This window comes from Parasteatoda tepidariorum, chromosome 6, assembly GCF_043381705.1.
Source record: "Parasteatoda tepidariorum isolate YZ-2023 chromosome 6, CAS_Ptep_4.0, whole genome shotgun sequence".
NCBI classification, from domain to species: Eukaryota; Metazoa; Arthropoda; class Arachnida; order Araneae; family Theridiidae; genus Parasteatoda; species Parasteatoda tepidariorum.
Window position 1 is genome coordinate 26,005,598 of NC_092209.1, and position 24,384 is coordinate 26,029,981.

Genomic DNA, 24,384 nt, shown 5'->3' on the forward strand with positions numbered 1-24,384 from the left:
TTTATGAGTAAATTAAAATTTAAATTTGTTCAGTAAACAAACACTTCAAAAAAAGAACCTGCTGATATTCAGTAATCGATAACTACATTAAAACTAGTTTTAAAAAAAATTCTTTTTTTCAACCGAAAATCATTTTTAAAATGCAGTATTCAAATGTGAAAACAACTTTGAAAAAAAAAAGTTTCAAAATCCCCATTTTATTCAACAAAGAGAGATTGAAATAAAAAAAATAAGAAAACAATTCCTAAAATTTAAAAAGCATTCTTTCCTATACACTTTAATTTCTCTACTTCTCTCCGATTAATAAAAGAATAACTTCTCTTCTAGCTTAGAATATTGGAAGTTCAATAAATTTCAAACCTTATTTTACTATGCTAAGAAAGTTTCTTTAATGCACTTTATCCTCCACAATTTCCTTCGTTAATAATTTAAAGAATAACTTCTGACATTCATTAATTGAGGAATAATTATTTAAAATAGGTTGTTTTTTCAATGATAGAATGCAAATTCAGCGAATTTCAGATCAAAATTTTCGATTTGTGTTTTTTTAAATAGAAAGTATAAAGAAAATGTTTTTCATGCTCTATAAAAGATAAAACAGTGTTAAGAGTCATTTTACTTTTTTCCTTCCTAATAATTAACTTATGGCGAAATGCATATAAACTCATTATGAATGTTATTTTAACTGATATTTTAAATAAATTAATTTAATTTGTTTCTTGAAATGAATACATTAAAGCTGCCTACTTGGATTTTGCTAAAAAATGAATATTTGTTCTTAAAAAAATATTAAAATATTAAATTAATAAAAAATTTAAAAAATTATAAGCAAGATTGAACAAATAAAGTATACATCTCCAAGAGAGAATATAAAGCAAAAATTACTTAAAGATAATTAGGGTCTTTAAATAATTAGAATTGTTTTTTTATAAAATAGTTAGAAAAGCCAGTGCCTTTGGATTAATTTAAAACTAAATACATGATAATGGATTGCAAAAAAATTTATATATAGATAACTGAGGAAAAGCTGAATAAAGATCAAAAGAGTTACAGAGCTTAAGTAGATGTGTTCAATTGTAAATGAAAAGAATATTGTGACAGGTATCAAGCAAAGGCTAATTGCATATAAACCGCAGCTTTCTTGCACTGCAGAATTTAACTAGATCAAAATAAATAACACAGAAAACAAAACTCAGTGCATATAAAACTGATCAGACCAATGGTTATCTATGGTTTAGATAACTGATTTTAAACAGGAACCAGAATACATGAAAATATGTGAATTACCTAGGAGAAGAAAATCTTGAGACATTTTTTGACCTGGCAGAAAAAGTTGCGGCAGTAAGGATTCAACCAGAAAAGCTAAGAACCATTTAAAGAAAAGAATGCACAAAACTGTGCAAAAAAAAAGAGAATTCAATGGCTGTGACATAGGGCGAAAATGGACAACAAATCACAAAAAAGTTCTTTAAAAGCCAATGCTTAAGGCAAAGAAAGAGATGTACAGATCAGATTGACGAAGAGCTGACAAGCTTAAAAATAAGGATTTGGAAAAGTAAGGCACAAAACATATTTCTCAGAAGTTGAATTAAGAAAGCAATGGTCTAACATGAACTCTAGTGTCGGAGAGAAACAGTAACTTTACGTAAATATGACATTCATTATGATACATTTCTCCACAAGTAAACACAGGAAAAGAGAAAAGAAGTAGGGTGCATAAGATTGTAGGGATAGGGAGCGAGGAGTAGAAAGTTTCCATAAATATGACATTCATTATAATACATTTCTGTGTAAGTAAACACAGGAAAGGAGAAAACTATAATTCGAGTAAAAAAGATCCTTAAAAGAATAATTCAGAATATTTCATAAGAAAATATTGCAACTTCAAAACCAATTGCAAAAATTAGAGCAGCACAAAAAATATAAAATAAGTTATTACAACTATGAAATAGATTAGTCTGTTACTATTGACTAAGATAACTGACATCAAGCAAAAAATTAACCACTTTAATGTGAAAAGAATGATTCTTGTATAATGTAATTGACTCAACTTCTGCAAGCGTAACTGAGAAACCAAAACAGATCCCATTTTTTCCATAACAATTTTTAGTAGAATTCAAAATTTGTTCTGAAGTGAAGAAAAATGAACTAAAGCAAGTATAACAGATTCTGAAAAAATAAATAATTAGCAAAAAATTGAGTTGATTATAAAGGAGATTTGAATTGGCCCAGTTTGAATATGTTACTATAGAAGATAAATTAATAGATGTGCTTTTGTAACCTATTAAAATCAATAAAAATATTAAAGTTAATTAAAGTTATATTACAAGTAATTAAAAGTTAACTAGATTACAACAAGTATGTTGTGCAAAAATGCTTTTAGAAAAAGAATACATGATAATGTATTCATTTTCAAAACATTCACGTATCATACTAAATACATGATAGTAGTATCTATTTAGTATCTTAGTAGTACAGATACTGAAGGTAAACAGAGGAGCAATTACATTACTGCAAATAACACAATACACAATTCTTCAGAACAATACATTGAAGTGAAAAATAATATTTCGGCGATAACAAAAAACTGTAACTGTTTGATAATATAGATTGATTGGAAATTTTTAATTTAATTTTTAAAAATGAAATTAATAAAGACTTATATGGTATGGATAGAACAAAAGAATTTCCTAAATAACAAGAAAAAATAATTAGTTTTAGAAATTAGGATTCACAACATTTCGTAAAGCTAAATAGAATATGCATAATAAAGAGAGAAAAAAAAAAAGAGTTAATAATTTTTAGAACATAACAGATATGAAATAAATATAACTTTTTCTTACAAATAGACTTTTAAAAAAATGGAAAATTTTAGATTTGTAGGGAAGAGGGGGCTACAATAGACTTTTTTCTACAGATATGTCAAAAATATATAATTAACATGATTTTAAACTCATGAAGTATTTTTTTAACCATTTGTGCATTTACTGCATTATAGTTTATATCTAGAATTACAAACTTTAGTTTTTTCCACATATTCTTAAAAAAAGGTTGTTGTCCATTCTAGTCCCGTGTAATGAGGCTATTGGGGACAAGCTATGAGGCTGATGTGGACTAATTTGAAAACTAATTAAGTAGCCATTAATGGCTACTCAGAAAAGCATATCAAAAGCCAAAATGAAATTAATTTCAATCTAAGCCTTATTGGAGAATAAACATATATTGACTTATCATAACTAAAATACTAACTTGAAATAGAGAATTTCCTTATATAAAAAAGACATTTTGAATGCAAATCAAAACATTTGAAAATTTTTATTTAATTTGATTTATTTGGAAGCACAAAACAAATTTTAAGTCGAACCAATTTTAATAGCCATAGTTTTAACTAGAGGAAGAAATTGATCTGAATGAACAACACTAGAGCAATGTAAACAGGGTGCAAAACAGGAGACAGCACAGTAAAGTTTGGCTTGTTTAAACTAATGTAACTTAAATTGTGGTTTAAAACAAACAAACTACTTTTTAAAGACCTTTAAAATAATTAAATTTACTATTATTTATAAAAATTCTTGCAGTTCTATTGTTACTAAACGAAAAACAATGACATTAATGCTAAAAAAAAAAAAAAATTGTTAATGGTAATCTGTATTACTTTAAAGTAACATGAATCTGCCATTTTTAAATATATAAAGAATTAGATTACCATAAAAATTTAGAGATAAAATAAATTCATGTGAGCAAATTTAAGATCTCTTAAAAATACTTAAAATATAATAAGACAATCACTAATTTCATGTCTTGTTAGTTTTTAAAGTTACTTAAATAATCATAATAAATATTAAAAATATTGAAAGAGTTCAAGTTTCTAAAACTTTATTTTTACCTACATGTTAAATACATAAGATTTGCTATGAAAAAATTACAAATGAGAAAGTGGTGCTTTTTTACATTTTAGTTTAATTTTAGAATCATTTTCAGTATAAATAAATTTGTATTCTATATATGCATGATTAAAATATTTTCAAATTACATTTTTTGAAGAAAAAACTTACAAATACTCAAAATTGATTTAAAATGTTTCGAAAGTATCATTTTTATTATTTATTTAATGCTACAATACATCAAAAAGGATATTGATAAATTTAAAACCCCATAACATTAAACCGAATGACAAAAACAAACTTTGTTCTTTACTTTTCAAATAATTACTACTAAACAAACCTTTACTATCTCATATTTTATTATCATTTGTGTGCCAGAAAGGACAAATAAGTGTCACTGAAAAAGTTAAAGAAAACTGATTTTATATGATAAGACCTAAACAAGAACTTGTTAAACTAGGATACTTGTTAAATTAAGATAAGATACTTCTTTTTATTTCCCTAGTCATGTTTATTATTACCCCAAGAGCTGTTCATAAGAAAATTAATAATATTTAAAGTTAATAACATTATTTTAAAGTAAATAATGCACTTGCTAATAGTCATTAACAATTTTGATAATTTCACTTTATTAAAAAGAATGCTCTACATTTACTCCATCATTGTTTATTTGTTCTTAATACTTTCTTTTTAATAATACTTTATTCAGCTCATTTATACTCAAAATAAAAATATTAACATAGAAATAATGATCCAAATGTTTTTTTTCCAGGTTAATAATATGTAGATCCATATGTTTGCATAAACATGCAATTAAAGATATTTGGACACCTTAAATTTTCATTTTGGCATGTACTTTCCAGACTTACGTGACCCCTGCAGGCTTTGTAAAAATTTTAAGATTCTTTTAGCCCTGTTGCTTAAAGAAACAGAAAATTATAAACAGAACATAAAAATTTCCTTGCATTGTAACTGAATTTGCAATAGTGTCAAAAGAAAATAAAACAAATTGAAAGTATGTAGTATGTGAAGTATGTTAGTCACATTTAAAATTCTCCACCCCACTCTTTCACACAAATGTTAAGAGTGATTCATAAAAATAACAACATAAATAATTCTTTATATGAATAAAAAAAGTTCATTAAATTGAAAAATAAAACTCAAACATGCTGATTCTCTTCAATTTTTAAAGCAGAAGGCAAAGTTACATTTTCAAAATAATTCAGAATGTTTGGTTTTAAAATTTCATGAATGTGAATGACAACATATCAACTATAAACCAGAAATCACATAAATTATGAGCTGCAATACAAAATCTTGAAGTAAGGTAATTTATTAATTGCAAAGGTGTAGTATGAGAATCCAGATGAAACAAATCAGGATGCTTTGAAAATAACAATGAACTAATAGTAATTATTTATTTCATTTAAATTTTTCTTAATAATATGTCTAATGTACAGTTGCAGCATTTGCGAATGTACAATAAAAAAATTAAATATATTGAATTATTTGGAAAGTAATTTAATTTTTTTCCAAACAGAGGATTTAATTGTAGTTTTTCAGAGCCAACTTTACACAAACCACATACATTTTGCAGCTGACATAGCTAGACTTGGTTATGAAAAAGTTTACTTGATTCTTCCTAGTAGTTTCTGGTTGCCCTTTCATGTACGGAAAAAAAAAAGAAGCATTTTTCCGCACATTTAATTTTTTATTAATGAAAAAGTAAAAATGTGCTTGAGCAAGGAAAAAATTATCTGATGTATGTGGAGAAATATGGACAGAATCCCAGTTCAAAAACTGGTTTGCAAAATTTCGATCGGGTAATTTTTGTGTCGAAGATGCAGCACACATTTTGGAAGGCCAATTGAAGCTGATGGTGACACAATAAAGGCATTAATTGATGCAAACTGATCTCATGAGATCACTGAGAGATTAAATTTATCTAATTTGACTGTTCATGATCATTTAAAATGATTAGATTTAATCTCCATGGCATTGACAAATGGAATGCTCATGTTTTTAAAGAAAGAAATTTGTGTCGTTGCATTGACGAATGTGATTTGCTTTTCAAACGCCAAGAAAATGATCTAGTTTTAAAGTATCATCAGTGAAGATGAGATATGGGTTGTCTACAAAAATTTTAAACTCAAGGTATCATAGAACATAAAATTTTAGATTTGTCTTTCTAAACAACCCAATAATAATAAAAAAAGCTTATTTAAATTCATTAATTTCATTTTCAATGCAAGGTTGCAACTTTACAGCATGTGTAACAAAATAACAATGTACATTTAATATGCATACTAAATTACTTTAATTATTTATAGTGAAATAAAATGCTTTTAAGTTGATGTTGGTTAAGTTGATGATTCTATGATGCTTTGTATTTCTCATTTCTTTTGTCATACAACAGGTTTTATTAAAATTCTTAGAGTAAGAACTCCATAATATTTTGGGAAATTTTAGGGATCCCATAAGCATTATGCAAATCTGACAAATGCATGAGAGAAATTGTCTTTTTCTACACTTAAAGTGCAACAAATTTTAATGCAGCTTTAGAGCTTATATAATTAATTTTTAAGAACAATAGGAAATTAATTTTAGAACAATGTAAAAATTTCAATAAAATAACTAACTTAAAAATCTAACACAATAATTAAAATGTGAAGAAACGTTTTTGTTTTTTCTCAGTCTGTTTTGTCTTACCTATTTTCAGATACATTATGTAAAAATAATTCGTAATTATAAAATTATATCAAAGTTGCTAACATTTTTGGCAACCCCTGTTGAAAGTCCTGTGACCCCAATTGGGTTCCGACCCACAATTTAAGAAACTCTGGTCCAGAGTAGAGTCACAATGCAATTCATATTCACACACTTTAAAAATCATACACTGAAATTCACCTTCTCCCAATTTAAAAACCACCCAAAACAATTCGGATTCATATGATTTAAAATTATCACACAGCGATTAGTGTCCCCACTATTTAAAAGTCACACATGGGGATTTGTATTCAAGCGATTTAAAAATCATACTTTGCAATTCATATTCTCTCAATTTATAAGTCACAATCACAATTTATCGTAATCAGGATAAATTGTGATTACGATAACAATTTTATTTCTTGGATATCCAGCCCAATTTAGATGTTGTGTATGTATTTTGGAAAAATATACGTTTAGGTGTTTGCGCATGCATTTTCAGAAAACATTTTTTACTTCGGAAAACACTTTTTACTCAGAAAACATTTTTTACTAGTATGACAGGGGGGGAAAAAAGGATAAATATTTTGGTTCAAAATATAATTTTAAAGTAACGTCTTGCTGAACAGTTATGGCCACCGAGAAGAAATATTTAGGTGCCATTGATGCCTGACTGCCAAATTCTAATTTCTAAACCTGATGGTCAGCTGTGCTATCATGCCTTCTTTCAATTCTTAAAGTTTATTTATAAAAATTAAATTTCTTGAAAATTTAATTCTTGCAATTATCACATTATCAAAATGATTGCAATCGTACTAAAAGTTTATTTCTCTTACATCGGTAATAAGTTTTACACTATTTATAAAACGTGATCATTAGGAAAGAAATGCTGATTGTGCAAGCAATTGGAGTACAGATTATGTTGCAATATATATGTAACTAGTACAACTGTACGTACAAATATGTAACTCTCTTAAGCATAAATTATTCTGCAACATATGTTGTAATTTTGAACGCTTCCTAGTTTAAGGCTGCTTGCTTCTCCTCCCATCTCCACCATCCTTGAGAAGCTTCTCAGATTGCTAACGGAAAAAATTCTGTCGTAGTTACCTATGACACTGGCCAATACCAGCAAGCCTGCTTGAAATCAAGCAAAATTTTAAGGCAGAGGATGCATTTCTTGCCTTATTTCAGGGGCACTATTTATGATCAAGAATATAACTTCAAGAACACACATGTCAACTGTTTTACAGGGCGACCTGTTTGACCTGAACCAGAGAGGATCTATCTCCAATCCCTAAGAGGTATTTATTTGTTATGGAAACTTGGAGGACTTTGTGACAGATTTAACGTGCACCAGTCACCATTTACTATACTGAAAAATTCTAAGACATTTGAGTGAATAGATTTTCAATTCTCGCATAGAAAATTCTATTTATGTAGCAGGGAATTCTAAAAAAATTTAGCGGCTGATATTTTTCAATATGGTATGAATTTTACATTTCAGCTGTTGGTATTGCATATCACAACAACCACCAAATGTTTGTTACAATAACACTAATATTTGTCAGATTTTATCTTTTCCTTCTTTAAATTCTAGAGACTAGTAGATATGTTTACAGGAAAACTTTTATGAATGAAATATAAGAGATAATTGTATGTGAAAATTCTTTACAATGAAGTATAAAATCAAATTAATTGAGGATAGTAAAAAAAGCATAAGCACCAGATAATTAGTTAAACAAGAACTTGGAAATATATAATTTGTTGAAAACTCTGAATAGTGGCCATCTATTAACAACGATTGGATAGGTACATTTCAGCAGTTGTTGATAGAATTTAGTGTAAATTTCAGTATTTGTACTTATTTTCAACTTACATTAAAAGATAGATATTAGGGGGGAAAAATGCTCTGTTTATTAACCAAAATACCTATTGACAGACAAAAAAATGGAAATGTATTTTGCAACCTTCTGGACCCTTTTTTTTTTTTCAGCAACAGGCTAAGAAGGATTTTTTTTTGTAAATAAGATCACTTGCTCATTTAGAGGTAGAATAATCACATTTATTTTTAAAATTTACCTTATTATTATGAAGTGCTGTTATACAGATTTCTTTATACTTTCTTATTCATATTATAAAAATTTCATACAGATAATCCCGTAACATGCGACTATATAAAGTGCAGTATAATTAAATTGCAAATAAATGAAAAATAATTCCTCTTTTTCTCTCCTCAAGGGCAATATTTTAAGTTTTTACTTTGCTTTGTAATGCATAAGAACTTCTTAATGCAAAAAAAGATATGATCTTTTAATTTCAATACAGGCTAAATAAATTAACATCAATACTAGGACACAGATTGCTTTCCTCACAACTCTAAGTACTTCCACATCCAATACACAAATCAGAACATTAGCATTTTTATAACAGCACCAAAACTACATAACTAGTAGCATTTTTTATAATTTAGACACTTTGTGTTAAAACAAAACATTTGTTTTGCATCTCTTAGTGCTAACAATTTTTTTTTTACCTCAATCAAGAATACTTTTATAATAATACAGGAATACATGTAATGTCTCCATTATATTCAGTTACTCTCTATAAATTTATTTCCTCAATATCTCAGGGTTTCTATCACTGATGATGATCAAACAAAAATCTTTCCCTCTAGTTCTGCTAATTATCACTCTTTTAAAAGAACTAATTCCCCTTTCCACAATCTCACTTTCCAATTTAATACTTCCTCTTTGACATATTTTATGCTAAATCCTTGAAATTGAAACTGGGTGCGTATCCAGATTTTGCAACAAAAAATAAGCACCGTTCAAGCATTCAAAAATATTGTTAATCACTTTTCAAAACAAATATATAAAACAAATTAACAAAAATCACAATCAGGATATGTGCTGTAATAAAAATTATTTTGTCCTATTGATTAAAGTTCTTTATTTATAAGCAAAAAAAAAATCAAAAAGATTATATACATAAAAACAAAAAAATTCAAAAACATTTTCAAAGATTTTACATAATCATAAAATAACTAGTTTCGGATAAACATTGCTGAGATGATTCTGAAAAATCATGCTTTTTTTTGTAATTTAGGACAACAATCGCCATTACAAAGAAAAAAAACTAATTTTGAAAGATAGAAAATTCAGCATTTTTTACAAACCACGAGTAAAAAAAATAATGTTTAAGGGCTTTTAAAAAACCTAAATAAAAAAATAAGCACCTTAAAGCACTTTTTAAAAATGCTACGCACCCTGTGAAATAAATATCCTGAAATTTTCAAGAGCAGTAAGACAACCTGTATCTGGTATTTTGAGAGTTAAATAATAAAATATGCTATATTTTTTTATAGGGAATATATACCTCTAAAACTTTTAAACTCAAGCAGTTGAATTAGAATCATCTTATATTTGAGCATCAAGATTTGTTTAAAATTTCAAAAATAAGTTCAGTATTTTTCTAATAACATAAGCAGAATTTGAAACATATTGTTCATAGTACATAATAAAATATTTGCAAAATAAAATATGTTTCGTGTTGTAATGTTTGAAACCAGAAATCATTATTTCACTGAAGTTTCCATTTCAAAGTAAAAACTAAGCGTAAAAAACATACCTGGTAAATGATCAATAAGGTAATTTAAAAGATCTTCAGTGCGATACGTAGAACGATTTAATATTTCCGCTATACGTCCACCTAGTAGATTACCAGTCAAATCTAAAATTAAAAATTTCATTTTGAGCAAAAAACAGGTAAAGAAACTGATATTACAATGAAAAAAATGATACAGTTAACATCCAAAAGATAGGGTACACTTTCTGTTTCATAGACTAAAATGAAAAATGTGAGTAAACTAAAGAAAAAGACGAACTATAGTTTCAGTTCTCTAAGCAAGAATCTTCCACACTGTCTGAACACCAAATGATGTCATTTGGTGATTAGATACAGGAAGGTTAAAAGAACATAAAGAATCAACACAGTGAAATATACAAATGAACATTTATGTGCTAAAGAGATCATGCATTTCTTTTCATGAATGCTTCTAACACAATGCTTCTAAAAATTTCCTTCAATAATTTTAAAGAAAATTATGTGTTTATTAATAATTTAAAACTAATTTCATAATTATTCTCATATTATGATTTACATTTTACAACAAATCATTTTTGTAACTTCATTATGCAATTCATTACACATTTAGAATAGAGAAAAATGACTCAAGTAATTATTCTCATAACCATTTCTTTTAGTAATTCTTTTGGCAGTAATCATGCAATATTTTTTCAGTATACGCTGTTTCTTATTCACATGTTATTCAGTGCTAAACATTGCAACTTATCGCATGTCATGTCTTATTCGTATGTTTAGTATATATAAATAAGCATAATAATATATTTGAAAAACCCTCTTTTTCCCAAACAAAAGTGTATTTTTTCTTAAAAACCAGGTTTAATAAATCCTATTTATTATAGAAAAAAATCCAAAATGATAAAGTCAAGTTCTTCCTCTCTAAAATTTCAAAAAATTTATTCACTTTTTTCTATATTAGTACCAGATATGCCTCGTAAAAATTTATATCTCAAGATACATCTCAAACAAAAGAATCTGAAAACACTTGTAAATTTTATATATACCAAAAAAAGGAATTTTTGTTTTAGAAAAGTGATTAGTAAAATATTTTTAAGAAAAGATGTTAAGTAATATATATGCATTAAAAGTCTGTTTTAACAATATACTGTACTAATATAAATACTTTAAACATTTTCAGTATTTTGATAATTGGTACTTAATACTTCTTATTTAAAAAAAAACTGTTATAAACACTTTATGTTAACTTGCAAAAACATTGAAAAATATTTAAATTTTATACAATGTAACAAATGAAAGGTAATTAAATTGAGCAAAATAATTGGTAAAAAAACATTTGAGTGTTTTGAAATAGATTAAGCTCACCTTTAAAAACTTTTTTTTCCCCAATTTAAACAATATTGTAAAAATATATTTCTCACAAACTTTAAATAGTTATTAGATTACATTGAAAAGTTATTCTGTACATAAAATTTATTAATGTATACTAAAAATAATAAAAGTTTTTAATGTATACTTCATGATCAAACCTAAATATTTAGTAAAAGAAAACTGAGTCTAATTTTCAACCCATTTCAAATTTTAATTTTCTTTATAAAACTAAGTTTAATAAAGAATAAAGTTTTAGACCGTTAAAATCATGTTTAAAACTTACGATTATTTTGTCTCAAATAATCAATTTTTATTAAAGAACACTTCCTGCATACATTCACACAAACGTCAAATTAAAATACTCTTTGTAATCTTTATGAATATGGTCATTTTAATATTTTTCCCTCTACATTTAATAAGTGATCCAGCGATTGCTTTATTACTCTTTTCAATGCCACTGTCATTAATGATGATTTAAAAATTATTTTTTTAAAAAAACTAAAAATCAAAGTTTAATCAAAATTATTAAAGCAAACGAGGCATTGAGGAAAATTAAATTTAAAAATTGCCCTAATACTTAACAAATGGAAAAACAAATTACATTCTAAAAAATTAAAAAGTTTTTAAAACATTAAAATATTATAATTTTAACATAAAATCTGCGCACAAACAGTGTCTGAAAAAACTAATACTAATTTTTATTGACAAAATGTTTATATAATACTGAAATTTATAGAATATAAAATGTTAAAATTAGCACATTTAATATTTTGATACAAATAAGTTTAAAAATATTAAGTTATTGTCAAAAAATTAGGTTTCATTGCATCAATACCATAAATATAAGAATTATAAAATCTGTTACAGTTACTGAAAATATTAAGCTAATCTCAAATAAGATTCAAGTTTGCTATAGTAAAAACNTTTTAGGAGAACTAAATGTTAAAATTAGCACATTTGATATTTTGATACAAATAAGTTTAAAAAAATTAAGTTATTGTCAAAAAATTAGGTTTCATCGCATCAATACCATAAATATAAGAATTATAAAATCTGTTACAGTTACTGAAAATATTAAGCTAATCTCAAATAAGATTCAAGTTTGCTATAGTTAAAACTTTTAACAGGTACATATTTAATTCAATTTTAAGAGCTGTATTTTAAAATATTAAACAAATGAAGTTTTCAAAGTGAATTGTAGATGCTATTACTAGCATTTTGATATATCTGAATAAAAAAAATATTAAAATCAATTAAAAAAATATTCAACTCTTATTCCTCAAAAAATTTGCTACAACTTAAAATGTTTCAAAGAGCTTTGACTAATAATTAATTTAAATATTTGGGACTTTCAATTTAAAAAAAATCCAAAGGATAAAATTTAAAAAAAAAAATAATAATAACAAAATTCATAGATAAGAAAATAATTAATCATAGTTAAGAAAATATGAACCAATTGATAATGTATGAACTAATTGATAATGTTCACAAAATTTTAATACAATAGTATGAACAATAAATTAAACAAAACACAAAAGCAATTATGAGGCATAATGAATTACAAAACTTAAAATATTTTGAAATTAAAAAACTCAAATCTGAGGGATTGTAGGGAAATAACACTTTACATTAAAAGTATATAATTACTTTTCAAATAGCAAAATAGAAAGTAACAAATGATGCAAAGCTTGTGTGTTGAAATCAATTACAAATAATTTAGAGGCATTTTATTGCTTTATTCTTTCAATTGCTTATAATATGGAATTTACAATAAATAAAAATGACATTGGGCAATAAATAAAAATGACAATAAAAATTAGAATATTCTCTAACAATATTTTTTTATACAAGCTGATCCAGAAAGGAATATTCAGATTTCAAAATCATAAAACTCTTACAAAGAATAGAGAAATAAAGCTAACAGTATGTTAATGCCGAAGTTCTATAAATTTCAGACTGAAACTTAAAAATTAATAATACAAGTTGACAAAAGATGGCAATGCATTCCTTAACTGAATTATGTAGTCCCTATAATTAGTACTTTAATGATCAGTTTTAGCATTGATACATTAGAGGAGATTGTTATACTCAATTAGGAAGTTTAAAGAAAGTATACAGTTGGATAAGGTGAGTATCTAATACTGGAATATCACTGGTTACGAGACAATTTCCAGTAATGTGTTTAAAAGGCACACTTTACACACAAGCCATAAGCCAAATTCCAACAACAGGATGCACAGCTTATCTAGAGGGGGAATATTAGCCTAATACATACAGTAATTACTCAATACAATACATACAATAATACTTGCAAATGTTACCACGGTTTCTGGAATTATACAAGAAAATTGGGAAAATTTTAAGAGTTTAGTTTAATGTATTTCAGAAAGCTAAAAGAGAAACAAGAAACACCATACACAGATTTCCATATGAAATTAAACACCAACAATCATGTCTTATCAAACTCTACAACAAAGGGTGGATTTTGCAAGCATGTTGTTTAGGGAATGATTAACAGTGACATTTTAATTCATCAGAATTAAAGTTCATACTAAGTTTTTAGGAAATATAGAGAGTACATTGCCTTCTTTTTTTTCTTCTTATGTGCAAATTTCCAATTTACAAAAATTAACTGAATTAACACTCTTAAACTGAAAGAAATATTGAATCTACATTCTTTTCATAGAATTTACACTCTTTACTTTCAGTTTTAATTTGTTACCAAATGACCGATCTTTGAAATTACTCATTAACTGTTTGTAATTAAACTCATTTAGGAGTTTTTTGTTTTCCAAACACAATGAAAAATTACTTAGAAACTTCATCCACTGATCACTGTGAAATTTTGTACTTCATAAAATAAATCAATGTTTTACAGTTAAATAAGAAATTTCCAAGAATAATAAATTTGTTTCTTCAAAATTGTCACTTAGATTTTATATTGATAAAGCTCTTACATTGGTCAGTCTCCTGAACTTTTTTTTTTCCTTAAATTTTGAGCATTTTTAAAAAAAAATTAAATTACTCATTGAATAGGCCAACAATATATACAGGGTATCTGCTACATTTTAGATTTTAAATTCATGACTTTTCATGACTAATTCCCAGAGTTTTTCATGACCTAAAGAAGTTACTATTTTCACCGACAATAACACAACAATAAATTTAAAAAAGTACTATAATAACATTAATTAATTTGATAGGTATAACCAAAACTTTTATACCCTGTCTCTTCATACATAAACATATAACATCTTCATATAAAAACAGAGTAAAGAAAGAGTTGAAGCAATAAAATAGCTGAAAAAAATACAAAATCAAATAATTTTCTTTTCCTGCAGAATTATATTCTAAAGATACTTTTCTTGCTCATTGAAAAGGAAAGAAATATTCCTGATTTCTCTGAATTATATTCTAAAGATACTTTTCTTGCTCATTGAAAAGGAAAGAAATATTCCTGATTTCTCTGTTCTCATTTAGGAATTAAAAAAATTCGCCAATAACTTCCTAGCTTCAGCTAGAATTTCAAATTGATAAAATAATAAAATTGATAAATAATAATAATAAAAATTTCAAATTGATAAATAATAAAAATATTCAGAAATCACAGAAATTTAAAAGATAGTTTGCTCTAGGAATGATGTTTTTTCTGACATTTTTTGAAAGAACACCATAATTTTTTAAAGAACATGATAAAAATATTTTATATTTTAATAGATACCCTGCATATAAATATATAAGGAAAAAACTACACATATTGTTATATTTTAAAAGATTTTGAGAAAACAAAACAACAGTCATAGCTTGACCTTTTATAATAATATTATCATTTACACACAGAGAGTATCATTTTTATAATAATATTATTATTTACAGATTCACAATCGATAGGTTATTTATTAAACACACATCAAAATGCTTACCTAATTTGCATAGTTTAAAAAGTTTTCCTAATTCAGTGGGTAATGTAGAAATGTAGTTATTTTTAGCAATCAGTTCACGAAGTGATGTCATGTCTCCAATTTCAGGAGGCAGAGTTCTTAATTTATTATGTGAAACATTTAGATGAGCGAGATTAACTAAAAGTGATATCTCTCCAGGCAGAACATGGAGTTGATTATCGTTCAGGTACAGAACTGTTAGATTTGTCATCCGAAAGAGAGATGCACTCAAATTACATACACCTCCTGGAAAAAAAACATTTTATCTTAGAATAAAGAAAATATTATTGTTTTTGCAAATTTTTAATTAGATTAAAATTCAAATAAACTATAACAAGATTAAATTTAAAGAACTTGGGGCAATATACTGATAAGCCCCACTTTTCCAAAGGTGTCATCTAATCTTTTAAATCTAATTATAGTACTGCTGTTTCCTGATAAGTACAACCGAGCAAGTTTTCAGTATTTTAATTAGATAACACCGTACATATCCGTTATTGCTTACATGGAAAACACAGTATTATTCAACAAAAACACTTTAAAAACAATGTCCTAAATAATTTGAAAATATGGCTTAGTATACAACCCAAGCTGGTAAAAGTATATATAGTAATGAAGAGCAAATCTTTAAAAAACTAGCTTATAATTTTTTCTACAAAAAGCATAATAATGAAATAGAAATATAAAGAATATATTTACATTTACACCGTAAAATAAGTAATTGACACCATTTTTGGTGTTGAGATAAACAAAAAAAATTTATAGTGCATGTAGTGTCGTTTTATAGTGCATATAGTTTATAGTGCATGTAGTGTCGATATTTAAAAATGTATTTGTAACTAAAATATAAAACTGTTACAAATGCATTCTCAAATATGAAACTGCTACCAATACATTTTTAAGTAACTAACAGTAGTTAGTTGGAAAAAATTATATTAAATTGACAAAATAACAATTGTTTGAAAAAATTAGTGTGAATATATTGGTAAATTGCATTTTATTTAGTTTACGAAGACATTTACATTAAAAAGCTTTTTAATCAATGATTATAAGTGGTTATGTGTGTCCACCAATGAAATTAAATTGTATTTAAAAAAAAATGTTTTTTACTATTACAAACTTTTAGCATTACATTGAATAAATACTTTTGAAATTTAAAAAGTCCATCAAGATTAACTGCTGACAAAGAATTTGCATTTAAGGCATAAAAACAGAAAAAGCATATAGTGCAGCTTTTAGGAGAACTCCTTCAGACATTAGTCTTGCATCCTAGTGGGTAGTATGGTTATGAGGAAGAGTCACTTCGAATAGGGGTGTGAGGTGAATAGTTTTGTCTTAACCTTGGCATAGATCGGTGAGAGTAAACCAATCGACATTTTTATTCCTCCATTGTAATCCCAATAGAAATGTGCTCTCACTTGTTACTATAGCAGCAGACAGGCCCAGACTTTTAGTTTGGAGTTTTCCTCAAAGCCCAACTGTATCTGCAGCCTCAGATAGTAGTTTCATTTTAGGTAAAAGACCAAATTTTCAACCCATACAATAAAACCCACCTAATAAGAGTCTTATTAGTAAAAAGTTTTATTTTTCTAGAAAGAAAACGAGATTTCAAAAATTAATTGGAAGTTAATAAAATTAAAATAAGATAATAATACAGTACAAAGTCCCATATCTGGACTTCCGTTTACCGGAAGGGCACTTTTTAAAAATCAAAATGAAATAAAACTTTTCCTTTCTCATTTTTTCTTTTTAAACATTTGCAACGTGTTAAAAAAAAAGTGCAGAGATGAGAATCCGCTTTTCTGATTCTTCATGATATTTAGTAGATGTTCAATTTCTATTTGATTTTAATTGGATTTCCGTTATAATATTCGATATAAAACCAATGACATTTCACTACAGTGCAAAAAAAAGAACTGCTTATTTCTTCCTCACATCTCGCATAGAAAGATTATTACCACCAAGAGTGATGCACTAGATTTTAGAGAGCAAAATAATTTCACATTTTTAAAAAATTGCAGAAATTGAGATGAAATTGTCATGACTAAAGCAGGTCATAAAGTGATTATTTGAAAGCTATATTCGGAGTTTGTGGATCGTAATAATATTAAATAAAAAATAAAATCGAAATTTTAAAAACTATGTGGAAATCCAAAACTGTTAAAAATGGAATCGAGAAAACCAGTCGACAATTAAATCGTCACAAATCGAGCACACCAAAAAGTAATTCCTTAAATGCTTGATTCGAAATTTCCTCCAATAAGATGATGTAGCATTCAAAGACTACGAAAATTCATAGCAATAATTAGCAAAAGCGTGAGCGTAAATCCACATGCGATTTGAGGTGGATTATCAATAATTTAGTGCAAAATGTGCAATTTGCTGTATGAAATAGTATTGTATTAAAATATTGAAATTTTGAAAATCAGTCTTAATAACTACCAAAAAACAATTTCACAGTGGAATTGCAGAAAAATCTACTTTCTAGACTTGCAGAAGTCTCAGCAATTCCGGATATGGGACTTTCCACTGAAATAAAAGAAACTGGATAATCCAGAGACAATTATATAAAATGAACCTGTTATCTCCAATTCTGTACACTCTGATTTGGGTCTTGAGGCCGTCTCCTCCGGTGACATAAAAGAATCTTTCCGATGAGGATTAGGCAGTACATAAGTGTTTCTCTCTCTTTTCCTTGGTAATCGCTTTGACATAAGGACAGCTGAAAATGACAAAAAAATGCAATTGTTACAAGAATAAATATAGGCATTGAAGCTTTGCTACATATGAATTTCAGGATGAATAATTATCTTTTTGACTTTGAGGTAACTAAGGGCAAAAAGTGAACGAATGATTAGGTTTAGCTTGTATTACGACTTAATCTCAATGATTCAAGGGCCGAATCGAGAATATGCTAATTGATTAGCGACGATGATATTTTATGTTACGAAAGGACACAAAAAATACTCGTGAACATACTTGACATCTAAATAAAAATATTTTTATGGATTTGAATTTTGGACCCTCAAAATGTGAGGGAGGGGGAACCAGAATCTATAAAATATGGAAATAATAGTTAATGGAGAAAAATAATTGAAAGTCAGAGGCTCTAGATGTTAATTTCATTTCATGCATATTTCGACAGTTCAAGAAGTCTTAATTCTTAAGAAATATTCAACAGTTTAAATTTTGGATTTAGTCTTTTAAAACATATACCACTAAAAATTAAATTATAAAAAAAACATGAAATTTTTTTGCTTAGAGATAAGGCAAAGTGCCTAAAAATTAAAAGTGGCTCTAACTCTCCACCACTTAGTTGCATAAACTATTGTGACTATTTTCCCAATTACTGCCATCGCCTATATTTTGAGAATCAAAAATTCAAATCTCTAGAAGTAAAAGGAATGCTTGTTCAAAAAAAAAAAAATATTTGAGCTTTATTTTGTATTTTAATATAACCATCTGCACTAAATAATTAACAGATTTATAGTTAGACCCACAAATCATTAAAATTAAGACCTAGCATGTGAAAATCCATTTAACTGACTTAAACTTATGATGTTCTCTTTTTTTATACATTGTACAACAAGCAATTCTTGTATAATTATGGAGCAATTTATGTAATTTTGAAAAGTACATCGAATAAAATAATTCAGCACTCACATCAAGGTTGGGGCTATATTAATAAAAATAAATTATATTATGCATATATTATAAATGATTTGTATAATATATTTTATAATAAAATACAAATTTACATGTTTCACAAACTCTAATAATAGCTATAAAACTGTATTTAAAGTTCATTATACACAGGTGTGAAGAGGGGCCAGAAAGCACAATGGTGCACTGTGCAATAAGAGTTCATTCGAATCACATGGGCAATCCAATTCATTCTATTTATTTTTATGTATTTAATAATATCAGGTTGCTTAGTGATTTGTACAGTTCAAAGTTAAATCTCCTTCTTCAGTTATTGTTTTCATTTACACAACCAAATTTACAGGGCAAAATCTTCCTCTCAAATATTACAATACAATTTTCCTCTAGTTTTGCTTGTTTTCTCCAGTTTGGGAAGCATTAACTGTCAAATTCATAGAAAAAATACAACGTTTGGTCAATTGGTAGCCTGTTGAAATGCAACTACGGAGTTAAATTTTAAAGTCTAAAAGAGTAATTTTTATTTGTGAACTTTAATGTCCATTTTGTTTTGAAATTCAAATTTATTTTCAAGTTATTGCAAGGTTAACTACATTTTCGCGATTTCTTTAAGCTTTTTTTTGCAGAAAGTTTATACCATTTATCCATTGTTACAGAAAATTAAATTTTTCCTTGGGAGATCTTTATTTCATCATACGCTCACACTCTAGTAAATTTCAATCAAAAGGTAAAAAAAGAAAGAATATGTATTGTCAGATGTAAATCTTAACATTTACAGCGAAATTTTAAAAATAAATGTAAGTGAGCCGTACTCTAATAGAAATTTTATAAGTCTTACCAATGAGTAGAATTACTTCTCACTTACTTCTTCGTATTAAATCACACAATCTATATTATTTAGGTGAAACTTTTTTCTTTTCAAAGTTTGAATGATTATTTTTCAAATACTAAGCAGTCATCTATTTTGTTATGTTTAACTCATTGATAAAAAATATGTGCATAGAGATACAATTGTATATTTTGAGAATAAAATATTTTTTCGTGAAAAATATTGTAGTTTAATGGGGGAAAAATAAAACAATGATGAATAAGATGCAATTATGGGGGTTGGTGAGCAGAACGAACAAGAGCCAAAGTCTCTTAGTATAATTAAAAAAGACATAAAATTTCAAAAATTTCTTTCTGTATACTTCAAAGTAATAAACTTGTATTAAAAATACAGTTTAAAAAATTATCTAGTTACATTTGAATAAATGTCTAATGACATTAAATTCGAACTTGATAGCCTGAAGGGAAGAGGGTGTTGAATTAATATAATTTTTAGAGTGCAGAATTGCACCATTTTGTGAGATAAATTTGCATTGCGATCTTGAACAGTCCTTTTTTAATCAGTTTTTTTATGATTCTTTTTTACAACGTTAATTTTGTCTTCTAAAAATAAGATTTTAAAAAATATTTCTGACTCTAAATCTACAAGAAATTTATCTGATTAAGCAAAGACATTGCAGTGTGAATAAAAATGTTATATATGTTTTTATTATTTATGAAAATGGGGAAACTGGAGATTTATCAAATTTAGAAAGGGACATGTCCCCATTAGCTATCGAAGGTAGGCACCTATGTCCTCAATTTTTCAGAGACAGAAAGAAAATACTTTCATCAATTATTTAGATTTTAAATCTTTAGAGTTAAAAAGATAGAGATCAAAATAATTAATCTTTTTGGATGGACATTTTACATTTTTGGATGGACATTTACATTTTTGGATGGACACACTAAAAGAAAAAAAAACAAAAAATTTTTTAGTGCATTTAGAAAACTATTGTGACTTTGTAATTAAACTTCATCGCCCTCATAAATTGAGCCCCAGTGAAACTGATATTTAATGATAGTTTTGTGAAGCTGATAGATACGTTCTTGCAAAAGATTAATTTTATACAATGTTACACGATATTGTAATATTATCATTACAGAAATAAAAAAAATTTTAAAATGTTTAATCTCTAATAACCCATATGTTTTGCATTTTCAACAATATTCATAAATTAAAATTCATTTACTTTGGTAAGACAAATTTCTTTCAAGGGACATATTGATCTTTGAGGGTTTTATGTTTGTCCAAAATCAGGCAGTTTTAGAAGTAATATGAAAGTAAAACACTTATTTATGTGAGCAAAAAATATAGAAGGCAAGCAATACTTTAGATATACATTATAATAAACAATAAAAAATCATCCAAATACCTATAAATATTTTCAGTAAATACATAAAAGTATCAATATTGATGTTCTAGAAAGTTCCATTATAAATGATAAAAACTTTGTAAGATTCAAAAATATTTGGAGAATAAAAATGTCAAAACGATGTACGTTAAAATATTCAAAGGACACATTAAACTTCTCTCGCTTTTACTACAATCACATTAAAAACGGGAATTTAGATAATAAAAGTTATTGAATACCTAACTACTTACAAATGTAAGCCAGCAATAGTAAATCTCAAAGTTTATCAAATTACACTTAAAAAAATCGAAGTTTTTAAGTCGAAGTTAAATACTACCGAATCAAGGTGATTGAATAAGTGTTTAAAATATAAGCTAGTCAATTTGTACACCTTACGAAATGCAAGCGAGAAAAAAAGAATAAAATACATTAAAAACAATTTTAAGTGGTGTTAAATAAACTAAAATTCGTACAATGTAAATTTTATAACAAAATCTGTGAAAATTGATTGTAAAATCAAGCCACCTAGATGTTGCTTTTGAAATTAATAATAACATGAATTGTAAATAAAACATACTATCAAAACTGAAAATTCTATAATATTAACTATTGGGTAATAGCTTTTCAGTAATTAGTGTCAGTGTCAATAAGTAAAAACTTTAACAATTCAAATAAGAAATGAGTATAGCTGGTAGGCAAAAGTTTAGCAAGAGCATGCTTGCGGGCATCATAAAATGTTATCTGGGGAAAACTGAAGGGAAAAAGTTTGTCAGTTTAACCTACCTTCATCTAAACCCCAAAATCTGATAACTATCAAATAAAAGAAATGCTCTTAATTATATTAAAAACATATAAAACACAGCAATGTTGTCTGCCAAATATCCCGGTTGTTTTCTAGTACTGACATCAAATAGGTTGCCAGATTGTCAAAATGTATGCTGCCAAAATTATGAATCAGCAACTAAGCCGAATCTTGTAAGAGAAAAAAAATGACAACTTGTAGTAAAATAAAATAAACAAAACAATACAAACTTAACAAAACTCGCAAAAGACATGAAAATTATGAAAATGCATGTTTTCTTATTTTTTAATCAAATTTAGTTTCCAGTTACCGGCAACTACTTAAACTGGGAAAAAAGATAAATGCAAATTTGATTACTTTGTTCCATTTTGATTTTCCGTGATGAAGGCTAATCGTCTGATCATATTGGATTTTGCAACTTTTCTTCAACAGGAGTTTCGGTTTTCAGCGGCTTTGTGAAGTCTGAAAAAGTTCACTGATGGGGAACTTAATTTGAAGATTGGGTGCTGCTGTCTTAAAAACGCACCTGCGCTTTGTTTAGCACTTACGGAACCTCCTACGTTACGATACCCCATGTGCCCTTTAAAGGCCGATCTAATTCGCATGCAAACAATTAGCACACAGTGGCAATGATCCTTTACATGGAAGATTGAAAATTGCATATGCTTGAGCATATGCACATGAGGATAGACTTGAAAATAACTTTGTTATCAGTGTAAAGGATCTAGGGAACTGATCATTCCTCAAAGGATTGTAAATTTAAATTTGATCAGCAACATGTAACTACTGTCATCAGGGCCGTAGTGTAAGAAAGATTTTGGGAGGTAGAAATGTAAAATTGCCTTACTCAAATTCGTTTTAAACTTAACTAATGATCAATTTAAAAATAAATTTTTTATTTTGAGATTTTAAATTTTTTTTAATTTCATACTTTGCATTTATTTAGTATTTATTTTTAAATTCTATTTTGAAACGATATATTTAAACGATATATTAAACGTGTTTTATAAATCCAAAAACTTCGAGCATTTCTGCGTACAAATAATGCATTAATAAAATAAACAGGAAGCGACAAATATCATATTTTTGGTTTTAAAAATAATTTGTATTCTCAATGAATATAAAGTCAATGAGGAATTAAAGTTTGAGGAATTAAAGTTACGCGTGGGGAAGAAAGAAGAGCTGTATTTTACAGTTTTATTCAATATGTTTTTTTACAGACGAATTTTTACACTCTTTTTCTTCAAAACAGCCTTATTCTTGGCAATGTCCTTTACATTCAAATCATCTATAATACTCTTTTCTGACGAGGGAAGAAAAAAAATTATTCAGTCGGTCATTTGTTAGCGTAGTGCGCAAATAGTTCTTAACTATTTTTAGTTAGCTAAATGCTCTCTTATTGCTTGCTACAGTAACCGGTTCGTTTAGTAATAGACGGTAGAAACAATTTTCTGAAGGCAATATAGTTTTAAATTTTTTTAAGATTTCCTTCAGTCGGTCAGTTTGCTATTTGAGAAGAAAAAAAATGACTAGGGATAAAGTCCGACCGATAAAGAAAAGTTGATTTACCTATTAATAGGCCGACTTTTGTCTGTTAACGCAGATTTGACAGAGAAAGGTGAGTAGAAATTCGTTCGTAGGTAGGCAAAATATTTTTTTTAAATCGGTCTCATTGCTAATTTAAACATAATTATCAGAAACAAAAGCCGATTGAAAAAAATCTATAAGTTTATCTGTCGATAGATCGACTAAAGTATTCCATTATTATTAGACTACCCCCTCCCGTCCGAAATTCCCTTAAATGTCATAAAGTAGAACATTTGACAAAAGCATGCTTTTCTGCCGCAAAAACTGAACAAGCATTTTAAAAAAATTGATACTGAACCCAAATGTTTAGATGAAAATCCTTTATCTCTACCTATTAATCCCATATATCGGTCCCTTATCATCACACGAATTAAATTCAGTAATACTTAAGGAAAAGTTACCTTAAAGACCGTCTAATGTGATTAGAGATCAAATAAGGTTTATACCGGTGAAACAGGTTCAACCTGATTTATGGTTTTACATCCGAAAAAAAAAATTTGATACTATATATTATAGAAAATGGTTATGTGAAATTCCACTAGACCGGAAAGCTATCAAAACAATTGAAAATACCGTTAATACTAATGTTAAGATTAATCTGCAAAAAC

General features: G+C 26.9%; 1 protein-coding gene across 6 annotated transcripts in view; it reads right to left on the reverse strand.

Annotated features, from left to right (window-relative positions):
- The window catches only part of LOC107440424 (CCR4-NOT transcription complex subunit 6-like twin), a 200,373-nt gene extending 177,688 nt beyond the window's left edge, over nt 1-22,685 (reverse strand). For 2 of the 6 annotated variants that reach the window (XM_071182120.1, XM_043049251.2), the window contains exons 1-4: nt 22,547-22,685; nt 18,084-18,227; nt 15,488-15,751; nt 10,221-10,322 (exon numbers count right to left, since the gene is read on the reverse strand). In XM_071182120.1, coding sequence (XP_071038221.1) covers nt 10,221-10,322; nt 15,488-15,751; nt 18,084-18,227; nt 22,547-22,556 — 520 coding nt within the window. In that variant the 5' untranslated portion in view covers nt 22,557-22,685. Of the gene's footprint in view, nt 1-10,220; nt 10,323-15,487; nt 15,752-18,083; nt 18,228-21,964; nt 22,362-22,546 lie in introns of those variants that run through there. The other 4 variants (XM_016053335.3, XM_071182121.1, XM_016053336.3 and 1 more) reach the window with 4 other exon arrangements.
- Nucleotides 22,686-24,384: the final 1,699 nt, after the last annotated feature.